At 52.1% G+C, this 20,975-nt stretch overlaps 1 protein-coding gene across 3 annotated transcripts; it reads left to right on the forward strand.

Annotated features, from left to right (window-relative positions):
• Window positions 1–570: 570 nt before the first annotated feature.
• On the forward strand, window positions 571–20,525 carry Ipo13 (importin 13). 3 transcript variants are annotated; one of them, XM_057784049.1, is made up of 20 exons: window positions 573–1,385; window positions 3,124–3,860; window positions 9,777–9,917; window positions 10,020–10,161; window positions 10,264–10,430; window positions 10,633–10,753; window positions 10,840–10,987; window positions 11,363–11,544; window positions 11,618–11,644; window positions 11,841–11,975; window positions 12,138–12,281; window positions 13,584–13,664; window positions 14,139–14,276; window positions 14,454–14,550; window positions 17,202–17,254; window positions 19,359–19,425; window positions 19,509–19,567; window positions 19,696–19,785; window positions 20,095–20,276; window positions 20,366–20,525. In XM_057784049.1, the coding sequence occupies exons 1-20, from the start codon at window positions 1,302–1,304 to the stop codon at window positions 20,460–20,462; spliced, it is 2,892 nt and encodes a 963-aa protein (XP_057640032.1). In that variant the 5' UTR covers window positions 573–1,301; the 3' UTR covers window positions 20,463–20,525. The 3 variants fall into 3 exon arrangements, 2 of the variants coding, with proteins under 2 accessions (XP_057640033.1, XP_057640032.1); XM_057784050.1 differs by lacking the exon at window positions 20,366–20,525 and having other exon boundaries at window positions 571–1,385; window positions 20,175–20,243; XR_009057979.1 differs by lacking the exons at window positions 17,202–17,254; window positions 20,095–20,276; window positions 20,366–20,525 and having other exon boundaries at window positions 572–1,385; window positions 19,696–19,776.
• Window positions 20,526–20,975: the final 450 nt, after the last annotated feature.

The raw sequence follows: 20,975 nt of genomic DNA on the forward strand, positions 1-20,975 counted from the left end.
TGGTATGTGATTTCCTGGTTGCAGATCCGCAGCACCTTTTTATTTTTGTCTTTTTAACTGTGGGAAACCAAGTAACCCCTATCTCTTCTCCTCATTGGAGGGTGCTGATGGTTCACCAACACAACCAGTCCCAGTCCTCTGGGCTGGATCATGTCCTTGCAGTGAGCACCAGTAGAACTTGACCCTCTCCCCTCCATTCTCCAGCCCTGGCTTCCAACTCCTTCTACAGGTCCTAAATCTTGCAGGAGTTGCAATCCTGGGCACTGTATCTGAGCAAGACGGTACTCCTTGGTAGGCCGGAATAGATTAGGGTTCTGCAGGACCTCAACCCACGTGCTCCGAGCCTCCCTCGTCAGGCACCGCCTTCCTGCCCAACAAAAACTACATTTCCCAGGGTGCACAGAGGCGGGTCCTTGCTTCGGGTAGGGGCCCCTGGCGGTGCGCCGTTCCGTCGCCTGTTCGGGGGCGCGCGGGCTGGCACGAGGACAGAGCCAAAGACCCGGAATGAGTTTCCGCGTAGTTCCGCTGGGCCGTGCCTGGATGTGCTTGGTCTTGCCCGGCCAGGACAGGCGTGGGTGGGGGCCTGAGTTAGTGGTACTGGGGTCAGGCGCTCGGGACAGCCCGCGCCTTGCTGAGGTCTCCGCCCCGTCCCGGCCGGGCCGGCCTGTCTGTCAGTCACTGGGGCGGAGGCAGCGACCATAGCGGGGCCAGACCCGGGAGGCGAACGGATCGTGGGCCAGACCAACGGAGAGGTCCTAGCTCAGCCCCTCAACTCCACCGACTCTGCCCCAGACTCGCGAAACTGCAACCCCGCGCTTCCTTGGACGCCTCTGTATCCCGCGAAGGGTTCTCTCCCGGGTGATCTCCCAGCCCCTTGACCTCATAGCATCTAGGAGCTCACTCAGACTAGGGTGTTGTGGGTACAGGCCGTTGACCCTGTGACCCCTCACGGGCCAGGGCCTCGGTTTCCCCTTTAGGCCTCCCTCCCCTATGACTTCTGATTCAAGGGACAGAGCCGTGACCTCCCGCTAGGACCCTTGCCTGGGAGCGCCTCACTGACGCCTCTCTTTTGGGAGCCACCTCAGTGGGTCCTCTCGGAAGAGCACATCTTTTGACCTCTGCAAGCCCCCCCACAACGCCAAACGAGGTGGGGAGGCCTCGGCAGCCATGCCCGCCCTGGGCATCCCCTCATCCCACCACTTTCTGGGTATTCAAGCCGGGGTCTAGCAGGGGGCCAACAGCCAAAGGGCTGGGGCAAGAGACAGATCAGGGTCCACCTCCCTGCCAGGCAGGGAGCAAAGATGGAGCGGCGGGAGGAGCAGCTGGGGGCTGCAGGGGCTGGAGCAGCACCAGCCTTGGACTTCACTGTGGAGAACGTGGAGAAGGTATGAGGGCCTCGGGGTGGGCACGCCAGTGACAGAGCAGAAGTTCTGGGGACTGACACTAATGTCAGAGCTCAGGCCTGGGCTCAGTGCCCGCTGGGATGATGCCCCTAGAGCACCTGGTATTTACCGTCTCTCGGCAGGCTTGGATAGCAGTGTTGCAGTGCCTAATGGTCTATTTTTGGCTTTCTGTGGGCACAGTCCCCTTTCGGACAGATACTCTAGGGTCTTAGGTTGTTCCCTTCATGGTGCTGATGACTTAGACCTATAGCCAAATTGGCTCCTGTCCAGCTCCAGGAGAAAGACAGGAGCGGTGCTGGAGGAAGCCAGGGAACTCACAACACCTGCCACTCAGCCATCCCCTCACCCTTTTAGAAACCACACTGATGCCGAACCATCCCGAACCTGACTCACTTTGTTCAGTCAAAGGCTCCCAAAAATATCTGGAACTAAAAGCACCTGGATTATGTTTTCATTCATCTTTAGAAAAGGGTCTTTTGCTTATGGAATGGAAGTCAAACCAATCCTGGGCAGGCAGGAGTGTCTGGCTCTCTTGCTTTGTGCCGGATCCAAGGGGCTTGGCTCTGCTGGCAACTTAACAGGCCCTTCCTTAACTTACCTGCTTCCTCCCAGACTTCTCCATTGCCCAGGCCATCATTTTTGATTCTTTGCTTCTCCCAGCAGCCTGGCATGCAGGAATGCATGCTCGCACACGCACGCACACGCGCGCGCGCACACACACACCTAGGATGAACAGAGAGCTAGGGATACCTTGATGGACAACAAGGGGCACTTGTAGAAACTCATTTGTTATTCCTGAGCCCTGTTTCCCCTAACAAATGTTGAGAATGCATCCCTTCTGTTTCTGTTTTGTGTCTCCTTTTGCATCCCTGATAGCTCAACAAGGGGCAGTAGCCATAACTGGCTTTCAGGGGTTATAGATAAGGTTAATGGATGGAGTCCATTTAGGGAACCTAGCCCTTGGGGCTGGGCAGTGTTGGCATGGCGGCACATGGTTCCATATGCTACCAGGGAGATGAACCATTGTTTTCTTACTACATGAGGTCCCGCTGGAGTTGGGGCCATGGGGATTCTGCTCCTGACAGCTCCTGGGTAGGCACTTGCTCGGGCTGCTTCTGGCCAAGGTTTCTCTGCATCATCTGATTGGAGGCTTACATGTGCTCTGTGAAGATGCTCTCACCCTGCCCTCCCTTCCAGTGAATCTCTATTCCAGGGCTCCCTGGCCTGAAGCAGCCCTTCTCAGATTGCACACTGGCTTTAGTGCCGGCCCCCGGAGTGACCTCGGGATGATCCTGGGGAGCAAGTGGAATTTGCTTGTTGGAGTCAGTGGGAGCAGCTGTATCTGAGAGGGCTAGCCCCCCCTCAGGCTATTCTATACTTGTCTCAAGCTTACATTTACCCCTATGGAGCCATTCCTTCCTCCTAGGCCTTGCCCTCACATACCTCCCAATGGGAAGAGCCCAGCCCCCACCTTTTCCGCTTTCCCGTGGAGAGCCCCTCTCAGAACCCATTTGTACTATAAGATGAAGATATGATAGAACATGGGACAGATTCAGGCTCTCAAGAGGTCAGCTGAACCCAAGCTCTCCCTTCCTGCTCACTCCCTCTCCCCGCAGTCAGGGAGAGGCAGCATCTTGCAGAACCAAGTCACACCCTCTGTTCTGGGCTCTGGCAGGGTCCAGAGTAGCCAGCACCTGCTCAGTCCTGTGCTGTCCTGCAGGCGCTGCACCAGCTCTACTACGACCCCAATATTGAGAACAAGAACCTGGCTCAGAAGTGGCTGATGCAGGCCCAGGTATCTCCACAGGCCTGGCATTTCAGCTGGCAGCTCCTACAGCCGGACAAGGTGCCCGAGATCCAGTACTTTGGGGCCAGTGCCTTGCACATCAAGATCTCTCGCTATTGGAGTGACATCCCCACTGACCAGTATGAAAGCCTAAAGGCACAGCTCTTCACCCAGATTACCCGCTTTGCCAGTGGCTCCAAAATTGTGCTGACGCGGTTGTGTGTGGCACTGGCCTCCCTGGCTCTCAGCATGATGCCTGACGCTTGGCCGTGTGCCGTGGCAGATATGGTTCGACTCTTCCAGGCTGAGGACTCTCCGGTGGATAGCCAGGGCCGTTGTCTGGCTCTGCTAGAGCTGCTAACGGTACTGCCTGAGGAATTCCAGACCAGCCGCTTGCCCCAGTACCGCAAAGGTCTGGTGCGGACCAGCCTGGCTGTGGAGTGTGGGGCTGTCTTTCCGCTGCTAGAGCAACTACTCCAACAGCCCAGCTCGCCCAGCTGTGTGCGGCAGAAGGTGCTCAAGTGCTTCTCCAGCTGGGTGCAGCTGGAAGTACCCCTGCAGGACTGTGAGGCGCTCATCCAGGCTGCCTTCGCTGCTCTGCAGGACTCAGAGCTCTTTGACAGCAGCGTGGAGGCCATCGTCAATGCCATCTCCCAGCCTGATGCCCAAAGGTGAGTTTGGCTCTGGCTTCCCAGAGAGAGACAGCCCCACCCATCCAGCGAACGTTAATGGAGTATCTGTCATCCTCTTGATCCTATACTAGAGACAGAAACAAGGATGCAAGTCAGACACAGTCCCTGTCCTCATGGTTGAGAAAGTGAGGCAGACATTAAACAACTAATTATCTGGTAGACTGCTAAAATATTTGCCTCCTGTCTTCCCCTAAGCCAGTCACTAAGTCCTGGCTGTTCTGCTCCCGATCATATTGCAGATCTATTATTTTCAGTTTCTGCTGCCACCCCAGCCCCAGCTGTCATCATTCCCAGACTGTAGCAGAGCTTTCTTACCAGTCTCCTGCTTTTCCCCTCGTCATCCCGACAGCCAGAGTTACCTCCTGAAAATGAGGGTCTACTCTTTCCATTCCAACCAGTGGCTTTCTCTGTGTTTAAAGTTCAGAATCGTGGGTCTAACTCCTAGAGATGCCTGCACAGCGAGGCTCACACCAACATCATCTCATGCCACTCTCCTGCCTTCCTATGCTTCCAGATGGCTCTTCTGCTCCCTGCAGCCCCTGGGCAGGCACATCACCTCCACTGCAACTTCAATTTTCTCTCACTCCCAAGAGAAGTACCCAAGGATTCTTCAGACCAAGCTTGGGCTTCTCTACTGTAGTGGGCTGGGTTTTTTTTGTTTTTGTTGTTGTTGTTGCCATTGGGTTTTTTGTTTGTTTTTGTTTTGTTTTTAGAGACAGGGTTTCTCTGTAGCTTTGGAACCTGTCCTGGCACTCGCCTCTATAGACCAGGTTGGCCTCGAACTCAGAGAGATCCGCCTCCCTCTGCCTCCTGAGTGCCACAACAGGCACAAAACCCCAGAGTGGACGGTGCCACAGCACATTTAAAGACCAGAAAGAAGGTGAAACGAGTGAAGTTTGCATTTGTCAAACATCCGTCAGGGCCTTGCTGTGTTGGGCCCTGTGTTGAGCACTTGGAACACACAGGTGAAGGCTTTAACTCATGTCAGCTGCTCACGGGCTAGTGAGCACATGAGTGGGTAACTACCGTTCAGTACGAATGGTGGGAGCAGTTGTTCTAGGAACCCAGGAGAGCACTTAGCTCAGTCTGGGGTGTACGGAAGCCTGCCCAGAGGCAGTGATAAACCAAGCTGTACTCGGATGTAGTCAGATGCAGTTGATGGATTTGGGGAGAACATCCCAGACAGATGGAAGCACCCAGGCTAAGTGAAGGATGCGAAGGGATTAGTGGTGGCTTGTATCATTAGGTATCCGAGAGCTGGACTGAAAGGCCAGACTTGTAGGAGGACCAGGTTCAAATCCTGCAGGACCTTGTCAGCCAAGCTTGAGAATTTTTTTTTTTAATCCTGGGACTGGTTTAAAGTTACTAAAGGATTTTTACATGGAGAAAATAGTTTGTTGAGATTCTTTTGGGTGTAAGTTGGGCTGGAAAGAACAAGACTGAAAACCTGAGCCTAATGCTTCAAAGATAGGGTTTTGGAATTCCTGGGTAGACATGGAGGGAACACCACTGAAAGCTGCGTGGGGGAGTGACTCAAGCTTTGGCAACAGCCGTGTCTGAGTTTGAATTTCAGAGTTCATTTACTAATGTGAGACCTTGGGTAAAACCACTTCTGAGCATTAAAGGAGGCGGTCATACCAGACCTAAGAAGTTGTAGTGCTAGGGCATTGTAGTGTACCCAGGGCCAGCCCTGGGTATTCAGTAAAGACTATTCCAATTCCTTGAGAGATGGCAGCTCTTTTGTGGCTTTTACTCCGGGGAGGAGATCAGCAGCACCCATTAGTACATATATGCTGTGCATACACCACGTGCTTTAAATTAGAAGCTGCAGGTATGATGTTTTTGTCCATCTACCATTTGTGATTAGGTTTAATGGTAGCCTTGTTTTTTAAGAGAGAAATAGAAAGCTACTGCTAACCTGATTAAAGCTGTTTGCTTTTAGAATTGGTGGTAAGAAGTAGAAATTGTTAGAAGCGGTGGGCTGGAGCTCCCACACAAGTACACATGTGCACACATAGGTAATGTTGTTAAGCACTGCCCTTTAAAGTTCTAAAGTCTGTAGCAAGGGCTCAGTAGGAGAGTGCTTGCCGAACATGCATAAGCCTCGAGGCTCAATCCCACCACTAAAGAGAAAAGAAAATAAGTGTTGGCCGAAAACATTTTGGTTTAAAGGTTAAATAAAAAAGCATGAGATGTTTAGTGTGGTTCCCATGTACTCCATAATATCACGTGTATGTGCTAATATTTGCGGTTATCTTTGCAGGGGCAGTTAATAAGATACCCCTGGGTCCCTAGCATAAGGTGGACACCAAGTCTTGAGTCAGAGCTCTTGTGACAGCATGAGGCTCAAGTGCTGAATGGGCTTAGGTGGCGGCTGAGGAAATTATCAGGGCAAGGACCAGGGTGATGGAGGGTATCCTTGGATACATCTAAGTTTACCCACCCAGACTGTCTCAAGAGCTTTAGCAAGTAATTGATGCCCCTTCTCTTCGGAACAAATGAGCAAGCAAGGGGCCAGTGAGAGAACCCATAGCCTCCTGGGCGCCCATTGGTTGCAGCCCCTTGGTTGCTTAGCAACTCTTCCCATTTTCTCAGCTCTGCTCCCAGAGCTCTAATTGTAGGTCTGGGCTGAGCTCAGTGTGAGCGGCAGCCAAGACATCCCCAACAGCTCTGCTCCAGCTGCAGGAGCTGACCATCTAGAGCCAGGCCTCTTGGATACAACCTTCACCGTGGTCCTAAAGATTCCCCTAACAAGTTTAGATACCCTGAGGCCTCGGACTTGTTCTGTTTGCTCAGAGGTCTCCAGCATTGTGTGGTAGAAAATCTATGCAGGTGAATTCACTATGGGTGGGCTACAACAAGCCAGGAGCTGGCCCTGGGGACCTGCTCTGTCCAGGCTAGTTTGCTATATTTAGGTTAAGAAAGTCACCTTGGGTGACCGATTCCTGGGTAATCCGGACTCTGCCTTCCCTGGATGTTCCAATATTAGCCTTCCCTCCAGCCCAGCTTGCACTGGTTTCATCATTTTTTCTGTTCCTCTATACTTGCTCCTGCTTTCTGGTTCTCTCCTTTAAATTTCCCCCCTGAAATACATTTTTGTTTATTTTTCAAGACAGGGTTTCTCTGTGTAGCCGTCACTGTCCTGGAACTAGCTCTTAAAGACCAGGCTGGCCTTGAACTCACAGAGAGTGCCTCTGCCTCCCGAGAGCAAGTACTGGGATTAAAGGCGTGTGCCACCACTGCCAAGCTTGAAATACATTTTTAATACTGGAATACCTTCTCATAGAGAATAGGGTAGGGACAGGGAAGTGAACTGGATGGGGTGTTGGGCTCTCATCATGAGGTCTGGGGATACAAACCCAGATTGGCATAGATCCTTCGCAGGAAATTGTGTTTGGGCTCGGAAAGGGAAGCAGACCTGTAGCAGTTTAAGACTGTCTCAGTCTAATCTGTGTCTAAGTTCCTGTTTGACCTTGAGCAGTACTCTGAGCCCTTCTAGGCTGTGTTGTCCTTGCTCTATCCTATTTGAGGCCCAGATAAAACCTCCTAAGAGCCTTCACTGCCTACCTTCTGTCTGCATGAACTGGCAGGTAGAGGACACAGCAGAGATGCTGTGGAGACAGCCTCCATCTCAGCTGCTAGGGAGCTTATGGGTCATAGCCTTGGCCCTGACCCTGACTCTGTGCTAGAGCCTGGCCTGAAGGTACCCATTGTCTGATGGTGCAGCCTGTGTCAGGATCCTGAGACTGAAGCTATCCCAGCTGTCTCCAGGCGATACCCCCTGGGGCTGTCTCTGAACTGGGGTGGATGGCTTTTACTAGCAGAATCTAGAATGGGGGTATAGAAAAGGAAGTCAACATTCCTGGTCTGGTTGCCCCCTTATGTCCTTTCATCTTCTCACTAAGGTTCAGATAGTGTTGCCTAGCAACTTGCTTAGTCCAAATCCAGATAACATGGACCTTCAGTCCTCCTTCCTGCCATATATAAATTACTACTGGTTGACATCAGTGAGCTCTCAAGCACCTGACCTTCTCTTAGAAGATTGCTTCCTCTGCTTCATCCTGTCCCCGCAGAGTGGATGGAGTTACTGTCGTCCCCAGCCCCCTTCCCCTTGTGTCCTGGCTCTCACTGCCTGTCCTGTCTATGCTCCAGGACTCTGACCTGGACATTATATTTCTCTCTGCACTTTCTTCTGATCAGCTCTTACTGACTCGTGTATCTTTAGTTACCAGCTGGAGACTCCCAAATCCGTGTCTTGCTCTTCCCTCTCCTGGGCGTCGGGGTTTTACGTCCTGTTCTGTCTAAGCACTTCTACTTGCACATCCTGTCTAACGCAGGACTTCACCTCTTGTTAAGGCGTCCTGTTCCTTCTCTATGTCTCAGTTACTCCAAGCTGTACTGATTTGGAGAGCTATCTTTTGTAATCAGCCAGTTATCACGTACTGCCCATTTTACCTGTTTGCCCTAAGTTCATCATCTTGTTCACTCTGATCCTGCTGCCACCAGACACAGGAGCTGGGACTTGGCGGCAGCTAGTGGGAACTGATGCCCTGTGACATTCCAAAGTCCTCTTTATTGGTGTTCTGACATGACCACCCTTGTCCAGTGTCTCCTGACACTGACTATTCCTTTCTGGATTCACAATAACCAAGTACCACAAATGGACGGCTTGAATGACAGAAATGGCTTGACAGTTGTGGCAGCTAAAGTCTGAAAGCAAGGTGTCAGCAGGACTGTGCTTCTGGAACCTGCCGAAGACTTCTTCCCCGCCGCCTCCTGCCTGGCGGTTGGCTGGCAGTTGCCAGCAAGGTGTCAGCAGGACTGTGCTTCCTCTGGAACCTGCCGAAGACTTCTTCCCCGCCACCTCCTACCTGGCGGTTGACTGGCAACTTTGCAGTCCTTGGCTTGCAGCTCCAGTGCTTGCCTTTCTCTTCTCTTGACATTGTCCCATGATGCCTCTCATCACGTGGCTGTCTTATAAGGACACAAGTCATACTGGATTAGGAGCACACCAATCTATCTGCAACAATGCTTTTTCCAAGTAGGACCATGCTTTCAGGTACTGGGGGGATAGGTTGCCAACATCATGTGTTTGTGTATGTGCACAACAGCCTTGGTTTTCCTAAGGAGTTGTGGACCTTGTATTTTGAGACAGGACCTCTCACTGGCCGGAGCTTACCAAATAGGCTAGGCTGTCGGGCCACCAAGGCTCTGGAATCCTCATGTCTGTCTCCCCAGTACTGGCAGCACAAATACGCCCAACTTTTTGGCATAGGTTATGGGGATCAAATTCATGTCCTCATGATTGTGTGATATGAACTATCTCCCCAACCCTTCAATATATCTTTTTTTTTTTTTCGGTTTTTTTTTTTTTTTTTGAGACAGGGTTTCTCTGTGGTTTTGGAGCCTGTCCTGGAACTAGCTCTTGTAGACCAGGCTGGTCTCGAACTCACAGAGATCCGCCTACCTCTGCCTCCCAAGTGCTGGGATTAAAGGTGTGCGCCACTACCGCCCGGCTTCAACATATCTTTTTAGGAGATGTACATTTCAACCTATAACAGTCTGCCCCCTGAGCCTCCAAAATTCATGTCACTCTCATGTGAAACACATTCTCTTTATCTTGATTCCCTCCGAGCGTTAACCTATCCCAGCATCAGCTTCCAGTCCTGCTGCAGGAAGTCCTTCAATCTGCTTCTCGGACTTTCTTGTGCCTCCTGCCCAGAGCTTTCCCAAAGATCTCTGACCTAATGTTCTCAGCATGAGCAGCATCAAAGGGGCCTTGGCCTCTTTTTGGTAGGAAGGCTTTGGTGGAAGGCTGGGAAATTGTGCCTTTCTCTCAAAGCTGGTGGGGTTGGGCAGACGACTCTGATGGGTCACCTTACCTCATGCCTCTAGGTATGTGAACACACTCCTGAGACTCATTCCGCTGGTTCTGGGACTGCAGGAACAACTGCGACAGGCAGTTCAGAATGGGGACATGGAGACCTCCCATGGCATCTGTCGCATTGCTGTGGCCCTGGGCGAGAATCACTCTCGGTAGGGAGCGGGCACTGCTGGTGGGATGGCAGGGCCCATTGAAGGTTAAAGTTATGGACCCTCATTGAGGAGGTATAATGAGCTAACTCTTCCCCATCCCAGGGCCTTGCTAGATCAAGTAGAGCACTGGCAGAGCTTCCTGGCACTCGTCAACATGATCATGTTCTGCACGGGCATTCCTGGCCACTATCCTGTCAATGAGACCACCAGCTCCCTCACTCTTACCTTCTGGTACACGCTGCAGGTATGTCTGTGTGACTGTCAGTTGGCCTGAGCCTTCATGAAGCTGGATCATGCTTCTGTAGTTGCTGGGAAAGTGGCTAACTGTCTTTCCTGGCTCTCTCAGGATGACATTCTGTCCTTTGAGGCAGAGAAGCAGGCTGTGTACCAGCAGGTGTACCGGCCAGTCTACTTCCAACTGGTGGATGTGCTTTTGCATAAGGCCCAGTTCCCTCCCGATGAGGAATACGGATTCTGGTCCTCAGATGAAAAGGAGCAGTTCCGAATTTACAGGTGATGCTAGCAGGCCAACCCTCGCTCTACACAGTCTTAAATAATGAAATAAGGGAAGAGGCAATCAGCCAGGCTTACTGACTTCTGGGGGCTCCTTTCTATAGTCTTTAGGTAATTTTGCAGGGATATAAGGGTCCATGGGTAGGTTCCTGGCTTATGTTAAAGATCCAAGCAGTATAAAAGACCTTCATCTGCTTTTCAGGGTGGACATCTCAGACACGCTCATGTATGTCTATGAGATGCTGGGGGCTGAGCTGCTTAGCAACCTCTATGACAAGTTGGGCCGTTTGCTCACGAGCTCAGAAGAGCCCTACTCCTGGCAGGTACCTCCCAAACCTGATTCCCTCTGCCTGCCGTCACTTGTTACACCCTCCTCCTAAGTCAAGCCAGTGGTACCTTCTTTCCCCAGCACACAGAGGCCCTGCTTTATGGCTTCCAATCCATCGCAGAGACCATCGATGTCAACTACTCTGATGTGGTGCCTGGGCTCATTGGCCTCATCCCACGGATCAGCATCAGCAATGTGCAGCTGGCAGATACTGTCATGTTCACCATTGGTGAGACCTGGCATTCATCCATGACCACATTCTTAGAGCTACAGCACCCATCCCTAACTAAGCATGGCTGCCTGCTGGGTCCTTCCCCACACCGTCAGCACTGCAGCCCACTAACTGTCCTGTCCTGCCAAGTCTTTTCTGCAGTGCACTGAGCTGCATCTCAGTGCTGCTAGTTTGCTGTTATTAGTGGAGCAGCAGTGCTAGGCCTCCGTTGAGTGATCCCTTTCTGCTTTTCAGCATTGAGGCTCATGTTTGAGATCAATGCCTTTATGCCTACGTGACCCTGTGAGCACTCTGGATATACTGAGGCTGTAGCTCAACCATTCCGAAAGCCTTGCCTGCCTCAGAGAGCCTTCTCTTTGCCTTTTCATCCAGGAGCTCTGTCTGAATGGTTGGCTGACCACCCCGTCATGATCAACAATGTTCTGCCCCTTGTGCTGCATGCCCTAGGCAATCCTGAGCTGTCTGTCTCCTCTGTGTCTACCCTCAAAAAGATCTGCCGGGAGTGCAAATATGACCTGCCACCCTATGCTGCCAATATTGTAGCTGTCTCCCAGGTATGTGGTGCCCCAGGTGGTACAGGCCTGGGAGTGCCCTGCTCCACACTGATATGTTATTCTCTGCCCCCAGGATGTGCTGATGAAGCAGATCCACAAGGTACGGCTCAAGCTTTCTAGAGGGCTCCTTGGATATTTGGTGGGGAATTGCTTACCCCTAAATCTTGCTTTTTACCTTCTCTTCCTGACTTATCTCTTAGTCTTTGTTCTTATAATCCTCCCCAAGAGGCTCTTTCTCCTCTCTACTCACAAGCAGATATGGTCAGGATGGACCATCCCTGTTTTCTGCCCCACAGACAAGCCAGTGCATGTGGCTAATGCAGGCACTGGGCTTCCTGCTGTCAGCCCTGCAGGTGGAAGAGATCCTTAAGAACCTGCACTCACTCATCTCCCCCTACATCCAACAACTGGAGAAGCTGGCAGAAGAGATCGTGAGTGAGCTCTGGGGACCTGGGGCAGCACTGGGACTCGGGGGCTTCCTCTGTGCACATCGGGGTGGAGATGTTGGAATTGGCACTCAGGGCTGGTGGTGAGTGATCTGACCCCTAGGCTGGGACTCAGAGGTCTAGAGCTTGATTTAATTCTCTCCATAGCCTAATCCCTCCAACAAGCTGGCCATTGTCCACATCTTGGGGCTTCTTTCCAATCTCTTCACCACACTGGATGTCAGTCATCATGAGGATGATCACGAAGGCCCTGAGCTCCGGAAACTGCCAGTGCCACAGGGACCCAACCCAGTAGGTGACATTGTCTTTGCCACTCCCTCCTCCTTTCCTCGTGGGATTGTCTATCACTCTCCAACCCTGAAGATAATGTTGGCGCTGCTTCCTGACCCTGCAGAGGTTATGCATTTGGTCCTTTGACCTTCCACTTTATATGTGGCCAAGTTATTGCCTCCCTCATCCTGTAGATGGTGTTTTCCTTGTCCTCAGCTCAGCTGGGGTGATGGCATTGAGGTTTATTTACCCCCACTGTGAGGGACACTGACCTTATCCTTTGGTCCCTTTGAGCTGTATTATGAGCTCGTGTTCCGCCCCATCTCCTTAGGGTCTTCTGCTTGAGTGTTCACTGTCTCCCGCAGGCACTCGGGTTGCCCACCATTGAAAGGGGATGCACAGAAAGAGATTGTTGCTGGGCAGGGTGATGAGCGCTGTGGGTTTGGGATGACCCCTTTGCTTTTTTGTTTTTGTTTTTCTTTTGAGACAGGGTCTTGCTAAGAAGCCCTAGTGGCCTGGAACTTGCTATGTAAACAAGACCAGCCTTGAGTCAGAGATCCTCCTGCCTCTGCTTCTGCCTCCCATGTGCTGGGCTCAAAGGTGTTTGTAACTGGACGGTTTTGCTTTTGTGCTGAACATAGGGCTCTGTACTCTGTGTGTGCTAGGCAAACACTCTGGCACCAAGCTACATCTCCAGCCCTTCAGGTGACCTCTTGCAAGCTGTCTGATCTGGGACAAGCCTCAGTTTCCCTCTCAAAGGGGTCTGGCCTCTGCTCACACCTTAGCTTCAGTTCCCATATGGGCTCTAGGCCAAGCCTGGGCCCCATCATCCCGCAGAGCCCCCCTTTTCTTCTGTGGCAGTCATCATCCTGCCTTCCCTATCTCCCAGGACCTCAGCCTGCTCTCTGCTCTGCCATAAGCTGCCCGTATCTACGCATCCCTTGGGGCTCCCTGCCCCACATCTATTTGGGTGAGACAGCATCTCTTCCTCCTCAGGGGCTAGCCCATTACTTTGTTTTTTTCTGAGCAGAAATGAACAGAGAGTGAGTTTTGTTTTGTTTTGTTATATTTGCAAAGGTATTTCAATTTTATCAAGAGCTTAGGACGTTTCTGCTTTGCAGTTCTGAGTCTTCCTCTGAAATGACTTACAGTTCAAAATATTCTCCTTCATTGCTGGGGGGTTAAGCACACCATTTCTTGCCCCACGGGTCCTATGTTCCACCATCTCAATGTGCAGTCGAGGGTGATGGGTTGAGCCCTGCCTCAAGCCAGGTCCTCGGGTAGGCGTCCGCAGTGGTGCCTCACTCCTCCCTGTGTCCTTAGGTGGTGGTAGTGCTGCAACAAGTCTTCCAGCTCATCCAGAAGGTGCTGAGCAAGTGGCTGAACGATGCGCAGGTGGTCGAGGTGAGCCCTGACCCTCTCTGCTCCTGGGCCGATTTTGGCCGAAAGTGCCAGAGTAAAGGATTTGGTGCAACACTGACACAAGAAGAAACATCTTTTGGGAAGGCACCCCTACCCTGCCGCCACCCCAGACTCACAGAAGTGCTGGGTGAAACGAGAGCGACCTTAGGGCCAAGTAGCAGGTGCGCATTGTAGCACCAGAGGCCTGGCTCTGCCTCGTCCTTTTGAGTTGAGATTTCAGTTGTTCTTACTGTCCCCTGAAAGGAAATGGTAGCGACGTAAGGAACAGGAGTTAAGTGACAAAGTTCAAGCCTGTGCTCCTCTGTAGAGAGTCCTTTGCCCCTTCTTTTCAGGTTGAGGAGTAGATTGTTTACCTTGCTTGGTTTGCAGGGCTTGACCAGACTTCTGGGTAAGGGTCCTTTCTTAGGCCTCCCTCCCATGACCTGCTGACGAGGGTCTCTTTTCTTTCTTCCTCAGGCAGTGTGCGCCATCTTTGAGAAGTCTGTGAAGACACTGCTCGATGACTTTGCTCCCATGGTGCCACAGCTCTGTGAGATGCTGGGTCGGATGTACAGCACCATCCCCCAGGCCTCTGCTCTTGACCTCACTCGGCAGGTAGGTCTTCTGGTCTGGGCAGTTGGTGCTCCGGATATCACCCTACTCAGAGGTCTGGCCCTGGGTGGGCGGTGTCAGTTGGCTGCCATGGCTGGGGTCCCCGCCTGTGTTCCAGGGGTGTTGCTCTGCCCTGGTGAGGTGAACCTCAGCTGACCCGCCCTCCCTGCTTTGTTGTAGCTGGTCCACATCTTTGCTCATGAGCCTGCCCACTTTCCCCCAATCGAGGCCCTCTTCCTGCTGGCCACCTCCGTCACACTCACGCTCTTCCAGCAAGGTAAGTGCCAACCAGGGTGACTGCTGCCGCCGCCACTGCCACTGCCTCTGCTTCCTCCACTGGGGAGCCAAAGCTACCCACTCTGTTCTCCATCCCCTGGTCGCACGTGGGACTTGATGGGAAATGGGGGATGAAGCACCGCACAGTTGTTACCTATAAGTAGTTGGCTCTCTGGGCTTGAGGTGGATAAGATGGTGAGTGGTGTCTTTACAGCCTGTGCCCCAGGCCAGCCTGGGTACTGGGGAAGCTGGGCTCAGACTCCGAGGGACTTGGGGCACTAGTCTGGCTCATTGCCTTCGGGATATAATGAGAAGTTGGAGGAGCATGGGCTATGAAACCAGGGAGACCTAGAATCTAAGCTCATCACCACCAAGCTAGTTGTGTGACCTTAGGCAAGTCACTTGCCTCCGCTGAGCCTCCTTTCCATATCATTTCAGGCATTCTAGTTCTTAGGGCCTAGCTTGGGCTTCTGTATATGAAGTTCTCAAGAGTGTTGATTCCTTTTCCCATGTCAAAGTTTAGTCCTTTCTGAGCCCAAAGTCCCTTTGACGGTGGTCCAAATCCCTCTTTCTGTGGCCCTCTGCCTGAGAGAGTTGGAAACTGGTTTTCTCTTTGACCCAGGTTCTGCCCTGGTACAGAAGCAATGCTTTTCCTCAGCCCTCTAAGCCTGGCCTGAATTTGAGCTTTCAGGCCAACTAGAGGTCCATCCAGAGCACAGGGTACTCCTAGCTCATATTGTTAGTGTCTGTTTCTTTGTGGACCATGGAACAGACCAGAGTGGGAAGAAACCTGGTGTGACTGTCCTCAACTCCACCTCTTTCACTGCTTGTACCCCTTTTCTGGATGAATCCCAGTGATCTTGAATGTGTTCAACCCTCGCTGGGTCCACTCCTCCTCACCTTCCATGAGCCCCTCCTCAGTTTAGGCTCAGCCTCACCTGAATTAACTCCATAAACACCTGCCCCATCTCCAATACATCCAACATGCAGCACTGTACTGCACAAAATAGTAATATGGTCTCATTTCCTCTCTGGCCTAAAACCCTCAAATGCTGACCCTTGCCCTCAGGTTATTGTCACGTTCCCATATGACCAAACTCGGGTGTATCTCTAATGTTCTCTCGTGAAGGGAAGGGAGCAGTCCAGCCACACCCACGTGCCTTGCCCCTCCAATTGAAAAGTACTCACCTTGCTGGGTGAGCACTCACTCTCTCATGCCTTAGGTAGGAGGCAGGCATTACTCCTCAGACAAGTGACTCTGAGGCACAGCTGGATCCTTGTAGCTGTGTACCACCCTGTACCACCCTGCACCACACTGACGCTGCAAATGAGCACAGGCCATGAAATGAATAACCTCCAGATGTCCAGTCTCTCTTCCTAGACCGAGCCCCCGAGGGGCAGGATTGCATCTCTACTATATCCCCTGTGTCCAGAATGAGGCCAGGCTCAGACCCTGTTGAATCAAGGAGGGTTCCTTGCCCCAGAACCTTTCTTCCACACTATCTGGCCCAAGCAGGAAGGGAACTGCACACTGAACACTCTTCTACAGTGGGACCCAGGCATATAGCCCATTGGACCTTTCCAGGACCCGAGTAGTGCAGATTTCAGAGATGAGAGGATCAGCCTTAAGTAGTAGCTCCTGGTAGCCTGCAGAAGGAAGTGAGGGAGACGTTACACATTCCAGGTGGAGAAATAACATCTGTGGCTTACACAAGGTCACACAGCTACTCAGTGGTGTCTCAGGCAGGAGCTGCAGGCTCATGCCTATCAAAGCTGAGGCCAGCATCATTACCTGTCGGGGTTGTTGGTTGTCTTGTTGGGCAGCATGGTCCCCATACCTGTTTTGTTGTCCCAGTTTCGGGCTTCCTCAAGCTCTGCCTTCCCAGTGGGTCTTGGGGTAGCTCAATGACTGGTTCTCCCTTTTCTTGGTATGTCTAGCACTGGGAGCTGTCCTCAGCCCTGCGTTTGGCTGTTTCCCATGTGGAGAAACTTTGCTGGGATGGAGCAAAGTTGTGGCCTTATGATACAGTTTACCCCTTGGCCCTACCAATGATGTCTGACCAGCCTCATAGCACCCAGGGCCCTCCCTTACCCAAATAAGAGTTCTTTAGTTGAAGCAAACTGAACAAAATGCTTCCCTTGGCCCAACCAAGAGCTCCAAGACCATCAGACTGAAGGAGACACTTACTCTGGCTCTCATGCCCTGGACTTCCCAGGGCCTTTAGCCAAGCCTCAAAATGAGCTGCCATGGACCAACCCCCAGCTAGCTCTGCCCTCCCCTAAGATGGCTGTGATGGGGAAGTATATGCCAAGAAGCAGTGTAGGCTACCCCAGACCAACAGAGCCGCAGCATGTTTCCTCAGCCCTGTGGAATCTAGAAGTGTCTGAGCACCGAGGGATTGCTGGGGGGACTGGGAAGTAGGTGGAAGGCCCCTGGGGGAGCTGGGGCAGGCCCGTCCTTCACTTTGCCGTCTCTTTCTGTTGGGCTTCTCCCAGTTCATGGTTTTTGTATGTTTTGTTTCTTTATCTTGCTTCCTGCTGCTCATGTGCCCCCATGCTGTCTCCTGCAGGCTCTCAGTCCCACATAACTATATGAGGTTGAGTTGCTGTTTGTATAATTTTTTCTTAAGTTCCATCTTTATTATATTTTAGGGCCCAGGGACCATCCTGATATTGTTGATTCATTTATGCAACTCCTGGCACAGGTGTGTTTTAGTTTTATTCATTCACGTTCTGTTCTCTCTCTTTCTCTTTCTCTTATGTTGAAATTCAATTTAAGCCTATTTTTAGCTTTCTGTTGACAAATTTTTTTTTCTGTTCAGTTGAATAGAGTTTCTTCATCTGTTTCCGTGGAAGTTGACAACCCAACATCCCCCTTTAGTGCCCCTTTGCCTCAACTAGCTCAGTCACCTACAAAGACCAGAGAGAGGCTGGTCCTGAAGGGAGGGACTGGGAGAGGAGGGGTTGGTGACTGTACCCAACAGTTCCTGTGTGGCTGCCTTACCCAGAAACATCAAGGGTAGGACTGAAGTTCGGGGCCTGGGCTTCACTGTCCCCGTGCTCCCGCCGGGGACTGCATGCCTCAGTGCTCCCAGTGCTCCCAGGAGGTAGCTGGGAGCAGCTCCGAAGAGCAGAGCTCAAGGCGAATGTGCACTGTGCAGCTCAGAGTCCATTTGGTGGAGAGAATGTGGGACTGCTGGTAGTGGGGTGCAGGCTCTACTGTGAGACCTCACTAGGATGTGTCTGTGCCTGGGGTGTGCTTAAGTGTGTTGACCTTATTATGTATGTTTGGAGATCGGGTCTGGAAGGGAGCAGAGGTCATGTGCTGTAAGTAGGACGCACGTCGTGCTGAACATTAAGACATGTGAAACTGCCGTGACATGTGAGGAGGGTGGCCTCTACACTGTATGTGTGTTGATTGTGATGTTAGACCATGGATGGACACTGAACATGAATATGTGTTGGCTGTGTGTGTGTGTGTTTGCTCTGGTGAAGTGAGTTTTTAATGGAAATAATGTTGTGAGTTGTTACCATGCCGACACTGAATGAGCATGGCAGGCAGATATGTGCCAGGCTGTGGGTGGATGGAGGTAGTGTGATGGGTTCCATGTTGGAGGATCCCGTGGATTGGAGTAAATGGGGCCCTCGCTTGCTCTTCCCATATTCGCTGAGTTTGAGGTAAAGCTGTACGCTGACAGACTGAGCGCATACAGTAGGTGTGGCTCTTGCTCCCCTGGAGCCTACAGTTTCACGGGGACACGAGGAGTGAAGAATAAGGGTGTGCTGACCCTGGGTGGGTATGTGTATGGGGACCTGTGACGGTGTACTTTGGCAAGGAGGCTGTTTGAGTATGTTTGTGGGTGTGTTGGGATGGTGTACGTGGGAGAGGGCTGTGAGTGTGTGGATTTTTGGGATGGGTGGGGTTGGGTGTGTAACTGTAGTGAGAGTGTGGTAAATGCAGACTAGTGGATGTGAGGGTGTGTAAGTATGACAGAGGTATGTAAGGAGGGCATTTCAAGTCGGGGTACATGTAGGGGTTTACACTTGGATAAACACGGGGGCAGAAGGTGTATGAGGGGTTGGGAAGGTCTCTGTGGTGTGCGCTGGGGGCGTCACTGGAGAACAGCAGTGTTTAAGGACTGCTGGAGCTGTGCCGAACGTTTCCTGTCACTCAAGGGTGTGCCAACCGTGTCTGGTAGCACTTGGGGCAGGCCATCTGCCCCCATCCCTCCATCTGCTACCCCATGGCAGCACTGGCTCCTAGGGTGGGGATGGTTGAGCAGACCTGGACAGAGTATCCTGGAGGAGAGAAGGGAGACGGGATCTAGATCTTCCTACTTTTCTTCTTCTTGAGGAGGAGCTGGGAGAACGAGAGGAATTGGACGTGCTGGACTGGGGCTTCATGTCCAATTGTTATCTCTTCTTCTTGCTACCCTGCTCATAAACCCAAGGATCCTCCACTTCCTGTGATTCAAAACACAGTCACTACTGGCCACCTGGGGCCTTTGGGAGGGGAGAGGGGAGGATTTTTGCTTAGGGACTGATTTGGGATCTAAATACTCTACATTAATGGTCCCCACCCACAGCCTCTCCCATCCCTGGGCATTCGGGTACACCTACGTATATATTCCACATCCCGGGGGCAGTTTCTCACTTGACTGAACTCTGGGGTAATGTGAGTTCCCAGAGATGTCTGGGTGGCATCCAGTACATGTGATGTGTGAAGTTAGGAGCTCGGGTGGCAGGTGAGTGGCGGGGATGATCCTTGGAGTTGCTTGGAGCTGGGCTTACCAGCTCCACCTTCTGCAGGCTTTGAAGCGGAAGCCAGATTTGTTCCAGTGTGAGCGATTGGATGTCAAAGCTGTGTTCCAGTGTGGTAAGTGGAGCCAAGTGGAGAGTTGGGTTTGGGCTCCCCTGTATCTCTAGGCTCCATCTGATTTACCTCCACCTCTCCCACAGCTGTGCTGGCCCTCAAGTTCCCTGAGGCACCTACTGTCAAGGCCTCCTGTGGCTTCTTTGTGAGTCCAATGCTAACCCCTGGCCCCTGTGCCCCTAGGACTCAGGGGGTGGAGGTGTGGTATCCAGATCTTGTCCCCAGGGAGAGGTGGGAAGGAGATGGGGCTCACAGGCCTCTCATCTTCTGCAGACTGAGCTCCTGCCTCGGTGTGGGGAAATAGAGTCTGTGGGAAAAGTGGTACAGGAAGATGGCCGTATGCTGCTCATAGCAGTTCTGGAGGTGAGCTGGAGTAAGTGGTGGGCTGGTATGTGGGAGGACCTTCACTGCTGAAGCAGCTGGTATTGTTGGGGTGCGGGGCCGGGTCTTTGGTTTCCTAAGCTCTCTGATTCTGTCTCTCCCGCGATTAAATGTCTGAATGTTGTTGGGGTTGCTGTGAGGGTCTGTGATGATCTGTGACGATCTGGCTCTCAGAAGACAGTGCCTACTTAAAGAGCTTGGCTGCGGACGTATCCCAGAGAGCCTGCAATATGCCTAAGACTCCTTGCCATAAGGGAGAAAGGCTATGTACTGAGAACCCCTCTTTCTTAGGCCATTGGGGGCCAGGCCTCCCGCAGCCTCATGGACTGCTTTGCCGATATCCTGTTTGCCCTGAACAAACACTGCTTTAGCCTCCTGAGCGTATGGATCAAGGAGGCACTACAGCCACCTGGTTTCCCATCTGCCCGTCTCAGCCCTGAGCAGAAGGACACTTTCAGCCAGCAGATCCTTCGGTGAGCGGAGCTGGTATGGGCCTGAGTTTGGGTCTGGAAGTGATGGTGTTGGTGGACAATGCTAACATGCTCTCCCTTCCCTCCTCCAGTGAGCGAGTGAACAAGAGACGAGTGAAGGAGATGGTGAAGGAATTTACACTGCTGTGCCGGGGACTACATGGCACAGACTACACAGCTGACTACTGAGGGACACCTGTGTCCCACTCACCCCTTCTTACCCCTTCCTATTCCCAAAGAATAAACCTGCACCCTCACTACTGCCTGTGTCCTTTCTGCTTCCACCTTCACCTAACTGGACCCAGGCCTGATGGAAGAATCGAAGGATGCTTGGACCCAGGTCTTGGTTAACAATAATAGGGACGGCCGGCAGTGGTGGCGCACGCCTTTAATCCCAGCACCCGGGAGGCAGAGGCAGGCAGATCTCTGTGAGTTTGAGGCCAGCCTGGTCTACAAGGGCTAGTACCAGGACAGGCACCAAAGCTACAGAGAAACCTTGTTTCAAAAAAACAAACCAAACAAAACAAAAACCCAAAAACAATAGTAGGGACATAGGCTAGGTTCACACCCTTTAATTCCAGCACTTGGAGAGGCAGGCGGATCTCTAAGTTCGAGACCAGTCTGTCTATAGAATGAGTTCCAGGATAGCCAGAGGTAAAAAGTGAGAGAGATCTGTTTCAAAAAACAAACAAAAACAAAAGA

Source organism: Chionomys nivalis, chromosome 11, assembly GCF_950005125.1.
Source record: "Chionomys nivalis chromosome 11, mChiNiv1.1, whole genome shotgun sequence".
Taxonomy (NCBI): Eukaryota; Metazoa; Chordata; class Mammalia; order Rodentia; family Cricetidae; genus Chionomys; species Chionomys nivalis.

Excerpts from the sequence above, each read along its gene's own strand:
- Ipo13 (XM_057784049.1), top strand. The coding sequence starts at position 1,302 with ATGGAGCGGCGGGAGGAGCAGCTGGGGGCTGCAGGGGCTGGAGCAGCA. Across the intron at positions 3,861-9,776 it reads TCCCAGCCTGATGCCCAAAG|GTATGTGAACACACTCCTGA; the intron begins GTGAGTTTGGCT and ends TCATGCCTCTAG. Across the intron at positions 10,754-10,839 it reads AAGAGCCCTACTCCTGGCAG|CACACAGAGGCCCTGCTTTA; the intron begins GTACCTCCCAAA and ends TTCTTTCCCCAG.